The sequence below is a fragment of the Equus quagga genome, chromosome 3, assembly GCF_021613505.1.
Source record: "Equus quagga isolate Etosha38 chromosome 3, UCLA_HA_Equagga_1.0, whole genome shotgun sequence".
NCBI lineage: Eukaryota > Metazoa > Chordata > Mammalia > Perissodactyla > Equidae > Equus > Equus quagga.
The window spans coordinates 8,290,796-8,311,908 of NC_060269.1; the positions used below are offsets into that span (position 1 = coordinate 8,290,796).

At 40.3% G+C, this 21,113-nt stretch overlaps 1 protein-coding gene across 3 annotated transcripts in view; it reads left to right on the forward strand.

Annotated features, from left to right (window-relative positions):
* Positions 1 to 17: 17 nt before the first annotated feature.
* The window catches only part of LOC124237353 (translation initiation factor IF-2-like), a 46,331-nt gene continuing 25,235 nt past the window's right edge, over positions 18 to 21,113 (forward strand). For 2 of the 3 annotated variants that reach the window (XM_046656902.1, XM_046656903.1), the window contains exons 1-2: positions 18 to 890; positions 11,313 to 11,375. In XM_046656902.1, the coding sequence (XP_046512858.1) occupies positions 408 to 890; positions 11,313 to 11,375 (546 nt within the window). In that variant the 5' untranslated portion in view covers positions 18 to 407. The remainder of the gene's footprint in view (positions 891 to 11,312; positions 11,376 to 21,113) is intronic. The other variant, XM_046656904.1, reaches the window with a different exon arrangement.

Genomic DNA, 21,113 nt, shown 5'->3' on the forward strand with positions numbered 1-21,113 from the left:
CCCTCCCGCGGGCGCCGCGGCGGCCTCGCGCTCCCCACGAGCCCGCGCCGCTGCGAGCCCGCGCGGCCAGGGAAAGCGCGCCCGGCTCGGGCGAAGCCTCGTCGGCGCCCCCGGCCTCCGCCTCCTCCGCGGCGCCGTCCCCGCGCCCGCGCCGAGCCCCCTCCTCGCTGGTCCCACACCTCCCTCTAGCGACTCCAGCCGCGTCCCTTCGCGGCTCTCCCGCCTCCCTCCCCCGCGCCCGGGTCTCACTGGCGCACACCCGTCTAGGGAGAGACCAGGTGGGTGGGAGAGGATGTGCGGGGGAGCAGCCCGGAGAGGATTTAGGTGAATGAGGCGAGACGTCCAGATCACCCAGTTCCACCCGCAAGGAGGCTCCTGCCCCAATCGGGGGCTGACTTGGCGGGAAGATGCGGGGAGCTCGTGCACTGCCCGGGGCTGCCGCCGGGGGTCGCGGAGGCCCCCAGCCCTGCTGCGGGCGCCGGGCACCAGGGACCACTCCACGCCGGCTCCCGCGCCGCCGTGGCCGGGTGGCAGGGCGAGGGGCGCAGCCCCTTCCCCTCGGGGCCGCTCGGCGTCGGCACAGCGGAGGCCGGATGTGGGCACCTGCCTGCTTCCAGAGAGGGGTCCCAGCCGCGCCCGCCCCGCCCGGCGCGGGTCTCTCCCTCCCTCGCAGCCCCTTTAGGAGGGGCGACGCCCGCCGTGCGCCACGTTTCACTTCTGATATGACTGCCACCCGCTCTCCACCGCCCCCGCCGTGCACCGGGCTGGCTTGCCCAGACTCTGGCAATCCCCAAAGGCCTCTGCCGCGGCCCAGAGAGCTAAGAGCATCAAAGCAAAAACGCCGCCGCTCAGTCACACCTTCCCTTCCGAGCAACTCCCCTGCAACCTCGGTAAGTTCTGATAGTAAGATGGGTTCTCGCGAGATTTCCTGCTCCGGCGGCGGGGGCGGGGTAGTGGGAAGGTTAGCCGTTGGTCACGCGACCTGATGAGGGCTGACGTCACTCGCATCACATGAACACGTCTAGCCTGTTCGCATCGCAAAGGCGAGAGGAAAAGGAGAGGTCGTGTGTGCTCTGCTTGCATAGGCTTAAAGATCTGGCCAGTTAGTGGCATATGAGTATGCTCCGTAAATGGCTCTCTGGAAAACCGCTCCACAGTTCCGGAATACGTCCTACTTGTTAGCAAGTATGTCGCTGTATACAGTAAATACGAGAAAACATAATTTTGCATTACATTTAAAATAGATAAATTGCGGATTGCTCTAACACCTGGGCCTGCCTTCCAGTCTTAAACTGTCTTTAATAAGCTGTGCAATTGCAGATTTAGAGGCAGACCAAAAACAGAAGGCTTTTGAACCGTCTATTCCAAGTTACTGGCTTTTGTTTTACGGCTGTGACCCTAAAAATTTTGCAATTTTATTGCAAATTTGTTCATCGTTAGCGTTACGTCATGGACTCAAAATTTCACAGCTGGGAGATAAAAGATAACTTGGAGATACGGAGATTTTAAGATTTAAAGGAGTTGTTGCTTGCTCCCAGAGGCTGCTGTTAATTAGTAAATTACCTTGTCCATTGTCATACATAATCCTAATTCCCTTATGTCCTGAACTGGCGAATGCTGTTCTGCAAGGAAGTGAACTTTTACCAAAGTTCTCAAAGTGTTCACAATTTTTAACTCTTTTTATAACAAAATTGACATTTGTACATATTTTGATTCCCAGCCATAAAAAGCAAATATAACATTGTGTAAAATGTAGTGATATGAGAAAGGATAATACCTAAAACTATACAAAGGAAAGAAATAAGGTGTCTAAATATTAATAATTGAGCTATAAAATTGAAAAAAATTAGTTTGGTCTAGGCTAAAGATTTTTAATATATCTTAAATATTTAGCAATCTGGTTCCAAGTTATAATGCAATAATTTAATATTTTTCTCTGAATCTAAAAATGAAACAGAAAAGTAAAATTAAAACAATAAATAAAGAGTATAAAATTTTACAACTCTGGAGAAGAAAATTATTTTTTAAATATTCAAGTAATGAGGCTACATAATTACAGTATGTATCTCATTTACCAATAATTGTAAATGGTTATGATAATTGTGTGATACAAGAAAGAAAACATAACCAAGTTTTAATGTTGATGTCTTATTACACACTAAATGCATACTTTTTTAAGTAAACACTGCTTAATTTATGTTTGTCCTGTTCCTTGATCTGTATCTTGTACTAATTAAAATATTTCTCTTATTTAATCAAATACTGCCAGTTCTAAAGTTCAGACCTCCTTAAAACAGTAATCCTTCCAAAGTTACACAGAAATTCCATTTGGATTATCATCTCTTGCCTCCTTCGTGTTCTCCTGCTTCTGGCCTTGCTCCCCTCCCCCTTCATTCTAGTCTCTGCACAGCCGCCAGAATGATCCCCTTAAACCTCGGTCAGAACAAATCTTGCCTTTGCTCAAAACCTTCTGAAGGCTTCCCATCACAGTTGGACCAAAAACCAAAATTCTAAAAATGGCTTACAAGGCCCCAGGGGATCTGCCTCCCTCCTGGGCTGCCTTAGTCTTCTTTCCTCAATTTGTGCCCTGGCTCATTCTGCTGCAGCCAACTGGCCTCTGCTGTTCCTGGAGCATGATTGGAATGCCCCTAATTAAGGACTTTGCATTTGCTGTTCCCTCCTTCTGGAATGTTCATCTCTTAGTTACCCTCCTGTCTCATTTCTTCACCTCCTTCCAATGTTTTCTCAAATATCACCTTATCGATGCTTCATTCCCCAGCCACTATATCAATTACTGCCCACTTGCAGACATGATTTCTAGTCCCATTCCCTGCTTTATTTTTCCCCTTAATACCTGTTACCATCTAGGATACTATAAATTTTATGTTTTTCCTTCTTAATTGTTTATACTTCCCAACTAGAATATAAACTCCCAAGGACATGAATTATTGTCTGTTTTGTTTGCTGTTCTATTTCCAGCAACTAGAATAGTGCTGGAGTGTAATAGCTGCTCAATGAATTTTGTTGAATGGGCGAATTAATTATTTTGCTGTTTAGATTATCTAATCACAATTTTCATATTAATGTTGGTAGTTGATAATTGATATACCAATAAGGTTTCTTATTGTAAGGGTGATGTTTTTCAGTTAAGATGGTCACAATGTCCATGATGAAAAGTGCTTATGCAGAGAAATAGATTTTAAAATAAGTTAATTGACGTCAAGGGAAAAGGATCTAGTGCTAATTCTCTTGTCATTGAAGTCCATAAAGGAAGAAGAAATTTCTGTTTTTCAGGCACTTTGGCATTACTAAATTTTACGTTGTAGTAAAAGACAGATGCCAAAAGTTCCAAATAGTTAGGTCTCATTGTGAAGACCTGAGTCAATGTAAGGAAATGAAAAATGTGGCTTTCAAATGAGTTTTTGAAGAGCAAAATGGAAAACAATTTCTAAACAGTAACATATTTGCTTTCTCAATTGATTTAGATTAATCATGCAAAACTCAGGATCGGGGGACTGGCCCCGTGGCCGAGTGGTTAAGTTCGTGCGCTCCGCTGCAGGCTGCCCAGTGTTTCATTGGTTCGAATCCTGGGCGCGGACATGGCACTGCTCATCAGACCACGCTGAGGCGGCGTCCCACATGCCACAACTAGAAGGACCCACAACAAAGAATATACAACTATGTACCGGGGGCTTTGGGGAGAAAGGGGAAAGATAGAATCTTTAAAAAAAAAAAAAAAAATCAGGATCGGCCAGTGTATTGCTTCCAGCTCCTAACTTTCCACTTTGCTGAGGTGGAAGCAAAGCATTCATAATGTTATCTTCTTTTAAAAATTACCATTTAATACCTGAAAGCCAATCACAGCAAACAAATGAGGACTGAGGGGTGAGGAGTGGGAGTTTGGGGGAGTTGCAAAGTAGTTGTAAGCAAATTCCTATTACTACCTAGATTGCCAGGTTTCAGTCAGATGAAATCATGTTAGTGCCAGGACCTGGTGGAAATCTAGCTCTGAATGTACCCTATCCTTTTCTGTGATAGCATCAACTGACAAACAGCAGCAGAGAGCTAGAAGACAGACTGAAAATGATCACTATAGACAAATACAACATGAGAACCAAAGATGGAAAGTATCTTCTTTCTCTTTCTTTTGGCCACTTGAAATTAACAATTGCAAGACTTCAGTAGTCACAGTAGGAAGGGATAAGTTTCTAATACTTAATTAAACAAAGCAGATGTTGACAATCATTGATTTCCCTTGCTACAAAGTTACAAGACAAGAAAACAAGAAGAGATGATGCTTTCTCTGTAGCTCCCCAAAGTGCAGAATCCATCAGTAATGAGTAGATTTCTGTGAGAATTTTAGCAGGGTCTGTATTGGAGCCACTCTTCACTACAGATTTAGAGGCAAGAAGAACAAAGCAACTTGCTGTTGCTTTTTCCAGTTAGCCTTGCCAAGGTACGATAACTTGACCCTGTAGAGCCAGACACAAATACAATCTACTAGTGAGTGGATAATCTGTTCACCAGACCATCCATTTGTGCAAGATGAATTTACAGATGAAGAAATGAACTAGTATTCATAAAACAAGAGCTAATACCAGGTTTCCTTTATTTCATCAGGTGCTGAAAGAATTCATTTTTCCTAAAAATAAAAATGAATGTGTAAACAAATAAGAAAAAAAGGATATCCACACAATAAAGTAGTGCATTTTCCGTTACTTCCATGCAGATTGGTTAGCATACTTGATCCTCCACAAACCTACTCATGTACCTAACACTCTGCTAAAAGACTTGTAGCAGCAAATTATATTAAATATGATGTATAAATCAAAACAACTGTATACAAAGTTGTGAAATCACTAATAAAGGAAAGAAAATGGATTAGCAGATGCTGAGTCTTCCGCTGTGCACCGGTAATGACTTTCACTTACTGCTGTTGCAACACTTATCACACTGGCCTGTAATGAGACGACTGGCCCCTCCGTGGCAGCCGCTGCCCCCAGCGCTGCACTAGCACAGGGCTTGTGCAATAATAGGGACTCAAAAATGCCTTTTGTTAAAAAAAAAGAGGAATATATGTTATCATCAGTTTTTGTCTTCCAAAATATTAAAAATGCCCATTCTTTAATGGTGTAAAATGAGGCCTCTTTGTTGCAGTATATATAATGAATCCTTGTCTGTCCTTACCTAAGTTGACTTCTCTGCATCATTTCATACACTTGACCTGAAATTCTGTTGGTTTTGGTGCAGTGGTTTAAGTTCACATGTTCCACTTCGGTGGTGAGGGGTTCGCTGGTTCGGATCCTGGGTGTGGACATGGCACTGCTTGGCAAGCCATGCTGTGGTAGGCGTCCCACTTATAAAAGTAGAGGAAGATGGGCATGGATGTTAGCTCAGGGCCAGTCTGCCTCAGCAAAAAGAGGATTGGCAGCAGATGTTAGCTCAGGGCTAATCTTCCTCAAAAAAAGAAAAAAAAATTCTCTTGGTTTCCATGTCTGATACAACATTCTCCATTCACAGCACCTCACCCACCCTCATAACATCTTTTGTTCAGGCTCATCTCTGGGCTCTTTTTCTCCATCTTTATGGTAAACAGTGGGCTCTCGGGATTCCATCTTGGGCTGCTCTTTTTCTTATTTACACGCCTTTCCCAGGCCACCTTAATAACGCTCATTATCTTGATTTTTCTGTCTTAAATTTCACTCTCTTTAGACAAGAATGTCTGGACAAGGGATTTATTGATGCAGTGCTCTCAGGGAGGAAGGTGAGGAAGTGGAGGAAACAGGGCAAAAACAAACAAAAACCCAGTGTGTGCCTTCAGGCAAAGTCCCAGCCTCACCCTGACCTGCCTCCAGGCAAGGACTCTTCTCTTCCTTCACCAGCCAGTCCTGAACCACCAGCTATGGGAGAGCGGAAAAAAGGAGATTTAAACTCCCAAAGGGTCAGGTAGGGCCCTCCTTCCTTGCAGGCACTCCGAGAATCAAGAATCCGGAAAGGAAGAAACAAGAGTCAGTGGATATCAAAGTGCTAATGACTCTGAAATCTACATCTCCAAATCCCTGAGCTTCAGACAGGTGTTGCCAGCTCCCTATTGGAAATTTCCTCTCTGATATTCCACCTCTGCCTCTGATTCAACATGTCCCAAATTAATCTCCTGTGTTCCCTCTCCACCTGCACCTCCTCCACGTCTCAGTGGAACATGAGGGTCCCCTGTGACAGGCCCTCTCCCTTATTCCCACAACCAATCGCAGGTCCAAACACCTCATGCCACCCCCACTGCAAATGCCTTCGCCTGGGCCACGACCTTTTGTCACTTGGATTAAGGTGTTAGGTCACCCTTCTCTAGTGAATTCACACTGAAGGAGTCTATGTGTCTCTCTTGAGGGTAGAGCTCATGATTAGCCCACCATATATCCTTAGAAAAGAAGTCCAGGACTATAATTAGTTTTTGGGTGGTGAACATGATGTAATCTACACAGAACTCGAAATATATTACGATTTACATTGGAAAGCTATATAATGTTATAATCCAATGTTACTGCAATTAAAAAAATACAAATAAAGAACGAAAGAAAAATAAAAAATAAAGAACGAAAGAAAAATAAAAAATAAAGAAAAGAAGTCCAAAATATTCACTACAGACTACCATGCATTTCCTGGTCTGGGCCCTGCTTACCTTTGCAGACTCAGCTCTCTTGTCCCCATCCCATACCATGAGTCCTCAACATTTCTAGAATTCTCTATCTGCTTCTCTCCATTTCTCGTCGCTGCCATTCTAGACCCAACTGTCATCATCCCAACCAGTTTGCTGAAACAGCCTCCTGACTGCATTAATTCCCAGCCTGCTTCCGTCTCCTCCACACATCTGAGAGAATGCTCTTTTGGAAACAAATCTAATCCCACCACTCCTTTGCTAAAATATTTCAATCACTTCTGTAGCCACTTTGAAAGAGACACCAAAATCTTTTACGTGTTTCAAAAAGCCCTGCAGACCTGTTTTTGTCTGTTTCTTATATCTTGTTTAAGAAGCCTTTGCTATTCAAAATGTTATAAATATATTTACCTATATTTCTCCTAATATTGTTATACTTATTATGATTAGTATTTTAACCTGTCTGTGGTATAAACCAGAGATCTACTTTCCTTTTTCCCATAAAATAGATAGCTAGTTTTGCCAATGCGTTAACTGAATAGTTCATCTTTTCCCACTTACATAAAAGACCTTTTTTAAAAAATCAAATATCCACTTATTTGTGGGATTGCTTCGTTACTCTCTATTATGTTCTATTAATCTATTTGTCTATTCATATGCCAATTCTCTTCTCTAATTCACGTAGCTGTGAAGGAGGGCAATATCTCCCTCATCATTCTTCATTTTCAAAACTTAACTTTTTCAAAAATTGATGGTTTGAATTTTAAATTGACTTTGCCGAAAATTGAAAATTATTTTCATCATGTAGGGGCCAACGCCAAGGATTCGCTGTATGCTCTGTATGGAGTGGACAACAAAAACTAAATTCAGATTAGATTTTAAAATGTACTTTCTTACTCAATTTATTATCACCAATCCTGTATAACTGTAGTACTTTTTGTTCTATTTGCAAGACAGGACCAGCTAATTTCTTATTATTTATTACAATATATTATTGAGATACTACGTATTCATTTCCTAGACCATCAAGGCCTCTGATCTTTCTTCTCTCTCTGCTTATTTGCTTCCCAGAAGTTGGTTATAGACATGCTCCTTCATTCCTTCAAAAAGTAGAAAGAGAAGAGGCTTTGAAAATCTATTTGCCCAATGAGATAAAGCATGTGGCTAAACCTACCCACCAAAATCTGTTCTATCCTTCTACAGAATAGGGTTGGGACTGAGCACATAGACAGAATACATCTACCAGACTTCTCTGCCCCCCGATTAAGTTCTTGGCAAAGGAAAGTGAGCAGAAATGATGTATACCACTCCAGAGTTGGCCCCCAACCCTCCATGCATGCTCTTTAATGTCCTTCACATTTCCTGGATGACCGGCATGGCAATTCCTAGCACAATCTTGTAAGTGTCGTGTTGAAGATGGCAAAGCCACTGTCAGCCTGGGGCCCTGAAAGACTTCACAAGAGCAGGGCTGTGGCTAACCTGGACCCCTTGCTCCAGACCAAAGAAATGAACTTCTGGTTCTTCAAGGCACTGAGTTTTGAGGATCCTATTTGTTTGTGTAGTTTAGCCTACCCTCCCTAAAACAGAGCATGTAAAAAACTTCTAAAATCAAAAGCCCTGTACAAATATAAAGTATCACTATATCTCAAAGCTTATGAATAAAATAATTATAATTAATGAATGAATGGAAATAGATGATTTGGTTATAACTGTATATTTTACTTTTCCATATTATGCCAGTTTCCATTAGTGTGGTAACTGAGAGTTGGCTATGTTGTAGAATGGCCCAACTCCACAGAACTAGTATCTATATGGTGCAAGTCAAAAAAAATAAATAAAAGAACCAGGTTACCATTCCCACTCTCTACTACTATTACACACACATACACACACACACGCAATTTCCATTCAATGGCAGAAACAGATTTTTAGAGGTTCTGGAAGCCATACCAATACCACTGCAAAAGGCCATGCACATTTCTCTATAAAACTCTCCCCATTTTTAATGCTTTTCTATTTTGTTTATTGTATCTGTGAAAAAAAGTTGCAATTAGTAGCTCATTTGTAGGCAACACTTCTTTTTCACAATTACTTGGTTCATTTAACAGAGAAGGTGTGCCCTCAAATTAAAAGTGAAAAGGTGTTTTTAAAGGTGGAGGCAATTAAGCTGGGTGAGTTATCAAAATGCAGAGAAACCAAAACCAAGAACTCCTGCGGTGAAAATGTGAAGAATTGTCGGTTAATTCTGCAACATTTATTCTATAGAGTGTGTGTTTGTATATTAGATCAAGCGCTCTGCGGATGTGATGTAAAGCAAAATAAATAGTGTCCCCACTTTTGTAAGGCTTACTTCTGTGTGGGGGAGATGGGCGTTAAGTCAATGACTTGTAAACAATTTAAATAACGTAAAGGAAGAATATAAGGAGCTATGAGAATGTATGATATTTGTCTTGGTGGGGGTAGGCCAAAAAGGTTTTCCTGGGAAAGGATGAGCAAAGTGAGATCTGAAGGAACAGTAGGTGTTAACTAGATGGAAGATAGAAAGCACAGGGAAAAGCATTTTAGTAGACGCAACGTGGCAAATTCAAGGAGCAACAGAGGTCCCATGTGGTTAGGGTGCAGTGTGCAAAATGACATTGTGGGACGGGCCAGCGAGGCTCTTGTGGGGAACATAAAACTATACGAAGAACACTGTGGAAACAGTGGAAGGACTTAAGAATGGATGTGACATAAGGATTTAAGAACAGATGTGACAGTCTGTATCAGAACGGTCATTCTGGCTGCCTTGTGGAAAACGGATGTTAGCAACCTAAGGAGATCCGCTTCAAAGGAAAGATAAGAGAAGGCAGTAGCTTGGATTTAGGAGGTGGTGGTGGTGAAAATAGAGATAAATCAATCTTTAAAATATATTTGGGAAAATTCATATTAAAATAATAAAAAACACACTGATAATTGAGACCATCTGTGTTAATAGGAGTTAGATAAAACTGTAGACTGTCATGTGAGCATGACTTAGATTTTGGTTTTTGTTTTTAGGACAACTCTGCCCGGGAAATATAGTACTAAAATCAATAAATAACTTCAGCGTTTGCCTCAGGAAATTTCTTCAGATCATGTTATTAGAGACAGTAATCTGCTCATCTGGCCATATAACCTGCTCTTCAGTTTAATTATCCAGACTTCCCAGTATCGATCAATTTTAAACTATTATATTATGAACTTGACCCAATTCTCAATTTCCCTTCTCTTTTTTTTTTTTGGTTTTTTTTTGTGTGTGTGTGAGGAAGACTGGCCCTGAGCTAACATCTGTTGCCAATCTTCCTCTACTTTATGTGGGACGCCACCACAGCATGGCTTGATGAGCAGTGCTAGGTCTGCACCTGGGATCTGAACCCACGAATCCCTGGCTGCCCAAGCAGAGTGCGCAAACTTAACCACTATGCCACCAGGCCAGCCCCTCGATTTCCCTACTTGAAAGACTTCCTTGAACCTCTTGAGGCCAGACCCTAAATCCTATGAATATCTCGCCTCTGACTTCTTGCTTCTGAAACTCTGCTAAGACTCTCTCAAGGTGGTATTCTCCCTGTTGTAATGCGTTTGTAGTGCTTTATTAACAGGTTGTCTGAAGATATTTTGAGGAGTTCAACAACATAAACACCAGAAGTCGTTTCACAAATTCTGGCATAATTATACAATAAAATATATGCAGCTATTATTGCATTCAATTATACTATAGCAAAGTACTGGCATAGAAAAATGTCACAATATGTTAACTAAAAATTCAAGTTACTAAGGAGTTTAGTTTAGTTTAATCCCAGTTTTGTATCTTTGATTGTTTGGATGGGTTGATACATACAAAGATAGATAGATAAAATTCTCAAAACTTCCTAAATTTTAACTGTGATTGTCTTTGGGGGTAAGAATGTGAATGAATTTTTTCCAGTATTTTCAGATTTTCCTTCACTGATTATGTTTTATTTGTGTAATAAAAGCAATGAATGCTATAAAGAGATAAAACTCTTGAATTTGCATATACTTGAGAATTAGAATGTGGACTCCAGAATCAGAAAGAAGTTTAGAGGGGGCTGGCCCAGTGGCATAGTGGTTAGGTTCCACATGCTTGGCTTTGGCAACCCAGGTTTATGGGTTCAGATCCCAGGCTCGGACCTATGCCACTCGTCAAGCCATGCTGCAGAGGCATCCCACATTCAAAATAGAGGAAGGTGGGTGCATATGTTAGCTCAGGGCCACTCTTCCTCAGGCAAACAGAGGAAGATTGGCAACAGGTGTTAGCTGAGGGCCAATCTTCCTCACCAAAAGAAAAAAGAAGAAGTAGTTTAGAATTTATGAACTATGTGACTTCTTCTTTGAGATTTCCTTGTTTGGTGATGGGGAAATAGGATGGAGGAATAGTAATAACTATTCTTTGCATGGCATAGTTTCACAGTAATCATGTAAGAAACATGCTATTTTTCATCTTATGGATAGAAAACTGGGGCACTAAATGTTTAAATAACTTTATTTCTCACTAGAAACAAGGGGCAATTCAAGTTTTACACTCAGGAGTGACTAAGAAAATAATAATAGGTAACATTTGTTGAGTGGTTACTGTATGACTGTCAATCCTCTAAGGTAGTTTTCTATTTCATTCATTTTACAGATGAGAAAACAAGAAGAGACCTGTGCATGCAAAGGGAGGGGCAAAGTAAGGAATGAAACCCAGGTAGGCCAAGCCCTAGAGCCTCTATTTTTAATCGCTATATATTATCTTCCATATTTTTGTTCATTTTGTATGCCACAGCTAGATTCTCATAGATAGATATACTTTATATTTTTCAAATGGGTGACGCTGAAAATATTTAGCTACTTAGGTTTGGCTGCTCTTCTGGGGAGGAGCAGAGTGGAGAGAACAAATGGACTACAGAAGTCATGTCGTCAGCGGAAAACCAGCTGAACTTCTTACTTCACTAATTAGCTACACTAATTCCTAAGTGTCAAATCATGTCAGCCAGTCAACAACTGCTTTCCCAGAGAGATGGGTGACTCGTTTTCTAAATGTACTCCTTATGTAGCCATCGCCTCCCTCTGCAGAGGTTGGCTGAGCGCATCCTTCCTCTGTCCCTTGTGGGACTCATCTTCAGTTTTTGCTTCTCTCTGGCTCTGGTACCCCTACCCCCATTCCTCAACTTAGTTTCTCTCTCTCCCTTTTTTTTTTTTTTAAAGGTTGGCACCTGAGCTAACATCTGTTGCCAATCTTTTTCCTTTTTTTCTTCTTCTTCTTCTCCTCCTCTCCAAAGCCCCCCCAGTACACAGTTGTATATTCTAGTTGTAGGTACTTCTGGTTGTAGCATGTGGGGCACTGCCTCAGCATGGCTTGATGAGTGGTGTCATGTCTGCGCCCAGGATCTGACCTGGCGAAACCCTGGGCCACCCAAGCAGAGTGTTCAAAGTTAACCACTCAGCCACGGGGCGGGCCCCTCAAGTCAGTTTCTTATTTCTTCTCAGGGCTAATCCAGGTTAGGGTCTGCAAATCTGACTAAATGGGGGAGGGAGGAAGTTAAGGGTAAACCCTGAATCCTCAGTAGATATTCCAATGACCAGAGGCAAACCCTTTTCCTTAATGGTCCCAGGCCATTTCATCTCCTTAGCACATTTCCAAGGTCTACTTGCCGAATTTCAATCCAGGCTCTTCCAACAGGCTGGCAAAGCCAATTCCTCAGAAAAGAAAAGGAAGGATTCACATTCATATGGGTTCTGTCAATAGCTCCCACTGCCACCTGTTGAAGTCTGTGCACTCTGGCTTCCGTCTCTCTACCACTCTGAGGATCTACTAATAACCAAGGACTCCCAGTGACCAAATCCAGGCAACTTGACTCAAGCCTCATCCTGCCGATAACCTGTAAACATCTACAGAGTTAATTACCACCTTTTCTTGAAACCATCTCCCTTTGACTTCCTCAGTTCCAGGTCTCCTGGTTTTGCTCCTTCATTATTCATTTTTCCGCCTTGTTCTTCCTTCCCTTTTTCTTTAAATTTAGGCTTCTACTGCTACTTTGGAGCAGACATCACTGACAAAGTCTTTGTCTATGGCCTCCACATCGATTCTCCCACATTGTGATCCCTTACCCCTGTAGCTCTCCAGAGTTGCTCATTCTTACATTCCACTTCATGCTTTGATGCCAGAGTATATCCTTTCCAAAGCCACAGTTTCTGTTAATGGCACCATATCCCCACTTATTCAAATTCAATCCTTGGACTAATGTTTGATCTCTTCCTCACATTCCCCATTTCCAACATTACCACATCCTGTAGATTCTATAGTAAAAATATCTGTAATAAAAATACCCATTAGGATTTATTCCTTCCCACTTATATGCCATCATCACAGAGGGAATCTATTATCCTGGGTCTTTGTGACTGCAGAGGTCTCCTAACTAACTGTTTCACCTACTGAGCCTTCTCCCCAAACCACCAGCCCACTTCTCCAGTCTTCTATGATTTCCATTAGTCACCTTCTGTAGTAAAAATGAGGCCAAGTTAAAAAATGAGACCCTAAATAAATTTCCAGCCCCATATGCCTTCCTCCCATAATAGCTATCATTTGTTTAGCATCTACTCTGTGGCAAACACTTTGCTAACCCCTTTACATATATCATTTTTAATTCTTTCAACAACGTTGACAAGTAAGGCTTATTATACCAATTGTACCTTTGAGCAAACAAGATTCAATTAAAGGTATGTTTGCTTTCACAAGGTCACACCTACTATGAGGCAGATAGAGCTGTAATCTGATGCAAGACCTTTGGATTCCAAAGCCTGTTCTAAGAATTTACTATATGATACAAAGATACGTAAGTTAGACAATCACTAGATAAAAATTAAAATGTTTGTTTTCTATGTGACTATATATCAGAAAAAGTTTAAAAATCAATCTAATGAAGTTAAAAACAACTCACTCTCGGGACTTTTTGTTGATATTGTTTGAGATGAGCATAAGTACAAGAAAATAGATATTGATACTCTAACCTTTTGTAAAGTATTTATTCATATCAAAACTGTGATTGTCACTGTTACAAGGAAAACTGTCTACCACACACCAAGCAATGATGGGATCTCCTCTGGACGATGTATGAAATGGATGCTTAGTCGACACATGCTTACACAAAAGATGTCTGTAATGAATTGTACAGAAAAGTGAGTTTGCCTCTCATGTAAAATGATAGAAAGACAACCAAAAAGCAACTCCCTATTTCACGAGCTGGAAGGAAAGTAAATATGCCTATGAAGATGACCTGTGAAGACCCAAGATGCCACAGTTTATGAAAAAGCAGACTTTTCCTCACAATCATAAAACCAAAACAAACAGAACAAAACAAAAAGCCTTGGTAATAAGCTACTGCCCAGAGAGGGCTTATTAACACATCAAGTGGTTCCATTCTTGTTCTTATTTATTCCTCTGTTTCTATCTTTGTTCCTTTCGAGTCATTAAGCTGTATTGTATAAAAGCTCTGATTCTTTCTTTTTACCACCTCTCCAACTCTATGTTTGCAAATTGTTCCAAAGAAAGAAAAGGCATTTTATATCAAACGACACAGCTTATAGTCCAGCCTGAGGAACTCATTATGCATAGGAAGTGAATGAAAATTAAATGCATTCTGGATGCAGTTTTTGTTCACTGAAGGATTTGTCAGCCTCTGAAACCAAGATCAATCCAGAATTCAAAAGAAGGCACTTTGGTCTACTCAAATGTCAGTTCAATATAGATTATGGGCAGCATCTTATCAGAATCTGCCAGTGAATCTTAAGACATTATTTTCAAGCCAGGATTTGTGTAATTGTTTTCAAGGGTCAGGAATAAGCTTGAGCTACCTTAAGCAAAATGGAAGAATTTATTATAAAGATTCAAGAATATTTTACAAAATACAGTGTAGGAATAAACATTTGTCTCAAAAGGTTTGGAATTTAGAAGTTGAAAAACATCAGAGCTAGCAGTATTCTTACTCCATCTCTCATTTGCAGTTCTTTCTGTGGTCTGCTTTTGATTTTGCACTGCATGAAATGGCAAGGCAGTCCCATAAGGTTGTACAGGTTGCTTACTATACAAGGGTGTCCAGCCAAGGGAGTTAAAATGCAATCTAGTTCTGCTAGCCAAGATATGAACCCTCATGGCTGAGTTGTCCTAAAAGGGTAACTTTTTCTAGTTTCTAAAAGGCAACCTATGGGCAGATGGAGACCCCATCAAATGGCCATGGTTTTCCATATTTCAGGTCCAGTCATACAAAGAAAATGAACATGGTTCAAATTCTAAATCTATAGAGAAAAGATTTTGATTGAATGTGGTACCCACTTCGGATTCAATTAGCGATGATTCAGAAGGTAAGGATATGTTTAAAAAAAATTGTGAATTGGTTAGAATTTGGTGGGTAGGGCACTTATTCACAAACCTCTAAATTTCTGTATTTCAGCCTGCCCATGAACCTCCAACTGTTAGAGATTTCCTAAGAGTCCATTACTTATGAGGTTTATATTCGAATGGAAAATATGCCAGAGCAATAGAAATAATCTGGATTTGGAGGAAGATCTAGTTCTTTTTTTCTCACCATATGTGTAAAATTCATTATGAGTTGGCTTTGCATTTCTCCAAAATAAATGGAGAGCCATTTATTTTGCAATTAAAATTTAAGGTGTGATTGTTAAAATATTTGTTTTGCATATTTCCTCCAGAATAATTTTTGTCTTCCTTTTACAGTTACCAGATTTAGCAAATAAAAATACAGCGCATTCAGTTATATTTGAATTTCAGACAAATAATGAATAATTGTTTAGTATAAGTATGCCCATGTAATATTTGGGACATAGATATACTAAAAAATTATGGCATGGGACATACTTACACTAAACAATTATTCATTGTTTATCTGAAACAAACTGAACTGGGCATCCTTTATTTTATCTGGCAGCCTTACTTCCATTTTATTATAAAGTCGAACCCTATAGAAATACTTTTAGACATTTCCAGATCTAAGTTTGGCAGAAGGATGGAGTCAAGGAAATAGAAACGGATGTATAGCCTTACATGTAAAGGACATTAAAACTTGACTTGGTGACTTTGCAGTGAAATATGATACATGATTGCCCAGTCTATATGAGTAGAAGGTCTATGGTTTCTTTGATGGAAGAAAATGAGTGAAGAATATGTTGTATTGTTTTCATGGCATTATACATATATGCAATTTCACAATGGAGCAAGGATATTTTATAAGTAAAATATAACTAACTAAATAGCACATAATTCATCAGAAAGTGAATTAATTTTTTCAGAGCTGCAAAGAAGTCAGATGGTATTTCCATACATCAATGTCATATCTTTTTACTTTTCAATTTATTTTAAATATTTGTAATAATACTAAATTAACTATATAGAATAACTGCAATTATTTATAGTTAATCATTTTTTAAAAATCACCTAATATTGCGCTTAGTCCTTAAGACTTAATCCTGCTTTTGAAACCGTGGCACAATGTATGTGTGTTAAACTTAAAAACTTAAATCATAGAGTTTTGCCAGAGGCTAGCTATCTCACTAAGTCATATTCTATAACTTAAAAAGCTGGTTTTGTTTTTGTTTTGTTTTTTGAGGAAGATTAGCCCTGAGCTAACATCTGCCGCCAATCCTCCTCTTTTCGCTGAGGAAAACTGGCCCCGAGCTGACATCCATGCTCATCTTCCTCTGCTTTACATGTGCATGGCTTGACAAGCGGTGCCATGTCTGCACCCAGGATCCGAACCAGTGAACCCCAGACCACTGAAGTGAAACATGTGAACTTAACTGCTGTGCTACTGGGCCAGCTCCTAAAAAGTTGGAATAATTATTTTTTAGGTACAGATAAAATGCACTTGGGTGTAGATTTAATCAGGTAATTTCAATAAAAGTATGGTTTTTATAAGAAATTAGAGAAATATCTTAATTTTCCTTTATTACTCAAAAGTACCACCACCATAGTTATTTTAGGGATTTGATGAGCACTATTCTGTTCCATGCAGTATACTAGTCAAGATTTGTGTTTTGTTCTTGTTTCCTTTTCATGATTCCTAAAGGTAAATATTGTGATCTGGATTTGTTAAAAAGCTATTAGAAACTGATACTTAGAAATATTTATTAGCTCCTCTAAGCCACACATATAAATAGCAGATGGTCATATCTGGTCCTGAAGCCTATATCATATACCATAATAAAAAAATAAATTTATTGTATTGCTAAAATATTTGACCCACCTCCAAGGGAGGAAGTATTGATAATTTACCTTAGTTTCTTGATTTCTTTAGATTACTAACAAAGATGATTTTAGGAATTAATTAACATTGCTATTCAACAACTTTTTTTGATGTAGTGAATTATTCAGCTTCAACAGTGGTATGTTGTTTAGGGGACTTGGAGAATGACCTATGTGTCATCCTTTGGTGGAAACAGTTTTGTCAGTTACAGTAATTTTTTATCTTTGAAGAATGCTGTCAGTCTTAGGGAATGAGCAACATGGTGCTGACCACTAGAGGGCTTGAGATGTGCAAACCCTGTTCAGAACCTGGTGCTGTAGCAATGATGGACGTTTCATTAAGGGCTTCCGGTAAACTTTGAAAGGGAAAATAGACACACCGACCCTATGGATCTCATACGACTGACCCATGTTGTAATTAAAATTGATTTTAATGTTTGTTAGAATCTTTACTTCTAAACAATTGTATCATTAGGGTGGTTATTTTACAATTGTTATTTGATACATCTCCCAGAGAGTCTTAATGAAATTGGAATATAATGCAATTGAAGTGAAATTTTGGAATCAACAATTGGGAGAGGCCCTTAGAATACCTCCTGGGAACAGAAGCCAGTAGAAGACTGGAAGAGATCCTCTGGAGAGAAGAAAAGAAAAGATGACAAAAGAGCAAGGAGAACTAAACAAAAATGATTGGGTATTCTTCCCTGGGGGGATTGGCATGCACTTGGCAATGTGAAGCCAGAGGTTGAGACACTGGTCTAGGTAATAATAATAATTATAAAAGTGACATTTATTGGATTTGACTATGTGCCAGGACTCTACAAAGATATTTATGTATATTAACACATTGAAACATCCCAAAAACCTCATGTCATTTGTCCTATTCTTCTTCGTATTTTACACATAAAGAAACAGAGCCTTCCCTCGTAGACTGTTGCCCCACTCCCCTAAAAAACAAACAACATTCAATGAAGGCTGTGGGGGATACAAAGCATCTTACCTAAGGCAGATAAATCTATAAAGACTCAAGATTAGGAGCTTATTGAGTTCAAGATCTAGAACAATGCAATGTCCCAGGTGAGGCTCTATCCTTTATGAGTTTTGGGAGAACTGAGGTCAGTGTCTTTAATAACATCTATAATAGGAATTAAATCTCATTAAAAATATCTGATAATTAGAAGTTGGGAAATTGCACATGGTCTAAAGTCTTGTATGGGGGACCAGGGCAAAGGAAAATCTTAGTAGACTACATTATTAGAGGACTAACTATTTAAAGGCTGTTCTTGCCATAGGTTCTTCATGGCTTTAACTGGTAAAACAAAGCAAAACACAATAGAAAACAAATGCCTGATGTATTAAATATGTGTTTTATAGCAATTTCTGGCAATTGAATTTCTTGGTCCAGCTAGTGGTGAGAAAATCCCATATTTTTGATATTCTCTGAAGAGCTGAAAAAGAGGTGGTGAGAGGTCATGCCACTGACCCATGGAATATTACCTGTAGGGAATCCTATGTAAATAGGCACTTATGATAGTTTTAAGCATAAACACTCTTAAGACTGTAACACACAATAATGAGTAACATACCTGGAGAAAAAATATTTCAGAGGAGGAAGTGACAGATGAAAACATTGAATTAGCCATTGTCTTTGGCAAGATGTTGTTCCTGGGTGACTCCAACAAGCATAATAATGTAGTATTCTCTAGGAGTATTCAGCCATTTGAATGCAGAAACGGATTAACAGAGAGTTAGATTTACCCAGAGTTTAGGTTTTGCCAGGAAAGAATGGTTGCGGGGGAAAGGAAAAAGGGAGTTAAGGATATTTGTTGGGAAGTAGTTATAGGGCAGAATCGTGAAAAACAAGCTGGATAGTGTGATACGTAAAGACATGGGTTTATGATGAGTAAAGATAAATTACAGAGACATGGGACTGGTGGTCTTGATGAATTGGTGAGTTGCATGAGTGGAGTACTAGAGTGAGTAGACTGGAAGAATAGCGGGTGATAGTCAGAATGAGATGTTTGAAACTGACATGCAGAGATAGTACAGTTTTGGGTGATATGACGAGGTCTAGATATGAGGTGTGAGTGGGCCATGGAGAAAGGCTGGAAGAAAAGATTACTGGAGCTAAAAAAACAAAAGAATTTAGAGGCTAAGGTGTCAGTTGGATCATCTGGTTGGATTTTGAAGTAGGTAACCATGATGACAGGAGAGGTGTTCATGAGTGAAGAGCAATGACTCAGAGATCCATGCATGGCCCAAGAAGGAAGGATATAAGGTGGCAAAGTACGAGAATGTATGTTTCAAAAGATGTGAGAGTTTTGAAGAAGGGAAGAAGAATGACAGTTTGGAAGTAGGAAGAGCAAGCAGAGAGGACGGTACTCAAGCTCCAGGGATGCATAGCATTTAGAGTGTGACGAGAAAAAATAAAAGTAAATCCTTCCCTTGAAGGGCTCCAGAGAAAGCAGTGTTTTCAGGAGCCAAGTTAAATTTCAGCAAAAATCTGAAGGAAATGTTCGTTGAAGAGGTTAAAAACGAGAGGAGTTTTCTGATGACAGGAAGCAAGTTTGGGTAGAAGGGCTTGGGTGACCAAAAGTGTGGGAGATGTGGTCAGATTAGCGGAGGCTGAGAGCAGGGTGGTGATGAATACCTGTGTGAAACTGGGTGATCTGGGAAACTTGGACACCTCATGGTGATACAGGAGAACTGGTGTTGGAGACATGACGGAATTTGTTTCTGAAGTCACAGGACACAGTGATTGAAGGTCATGGGGTGGCTGGTCTTGCCTGCAGCCGGAGGTGGGGTCTTGTGAGGAAGTATTCTCATCCCTGCGTTTTCAGAGCAAAGGAGATCTGGAAATCTTGGGCCGCATGTTGCTGGAGAAAGAGCAGCAATTCAGTGCCCTTTGCTTCCCATGAAGGGCCCTCTCTATGAAGTAATACTATTTATTCGAAAAACTTCTACAGACTCTCTAAGCCCAAAAGTCGCCTGCTCTGTGAACCCTTTCCAGACCTCCACATCTCACAGTCAGTCATTTCCTCTACAACGCAAAGCACTTTGCACAAACAGCTCTTTGGACCTGTATGGTATTGCATTATAATTATTTATGTATCTGTCTCTCCCCGTACACACCGACCTCCTTGATGCACAAATTGTGGCTTACTTTGTATCTGTACCAAAAACTGGATCCTACCTCACACAAGTAGGTAACAAACTTAGGACCTATTAAGTGCTCAATAGTTTTTGAGGGATGAACTAAAGTGAATTAAGAGTCTGCTTCAGCAGTATTAGCATTATGACTACCTGTTGAGTTTCCTACGGGTAAGCATTGTGCTAGACGTTGTATACACCCAATCCTGATTTGGTAACAGCTCGGGTTGCTGTAACAAATGTATTACACACTGGGCAGCTCAAACAACCAACATTTATTTCTCACAGCTCTGGAGGCTGGAAGTCCAAGACCAGGCGGCCAGTGTAGTTGGGTTCTTGGTGAAGGCCCTCTTCCTGGTTTATAGATGGCCCTCTCCTCATTGTATCCTCACATGCTGAAGAGCAGAGAGAGAAAGGAAGCAAGCTCTCTCATGTGTGTCTGTTTATAAGAGCGCTAATCCCATCATGAGAGCTCCATCCTCACCACCTGTTACTGCCCAAAGGCCCTGCCTCCTAATAGTGTCACCTTAGGTGATAGGATTTTCATATATAAATTTTGGGGAGACACAAACAATCAGCTCATAACAGTAGATGATACTATTGCCATTTTACAGACAAGAAAGCTGGGACTCAGTCTCAAAGACTGTACAGTCAGGAGGATGTAAAACCAGGAATCAGTCCTAGTTTATCTGATACTAAAAGCTTTCAATTCCATCAAACTGCTCTCCTGATTCTGTTTATGTTCTCATCCTAAGATATAGGAGTTTAATCATTGCCAACTCAGATTTAATACTGCAGTGACGAAAATAGAGAAAATAAAGATTGGTAATTTTATTGTGATATTTACTATTTATTAATGTGACTTTTTTTTTTGGTAAGGGAGATTGGCCCTGAGCTAACATCTGTTGCCAATCTTCCTCTTTTTGCTTGAGGAAGCTTGAGGATTGTCACTGAGCTAACATCTCTGCCAGTCTTCCTCCATTTTGTATGTGGGATGCTGCCACAGTGTGGCTTGACGAGTGGTGTGTAAATCTGCGC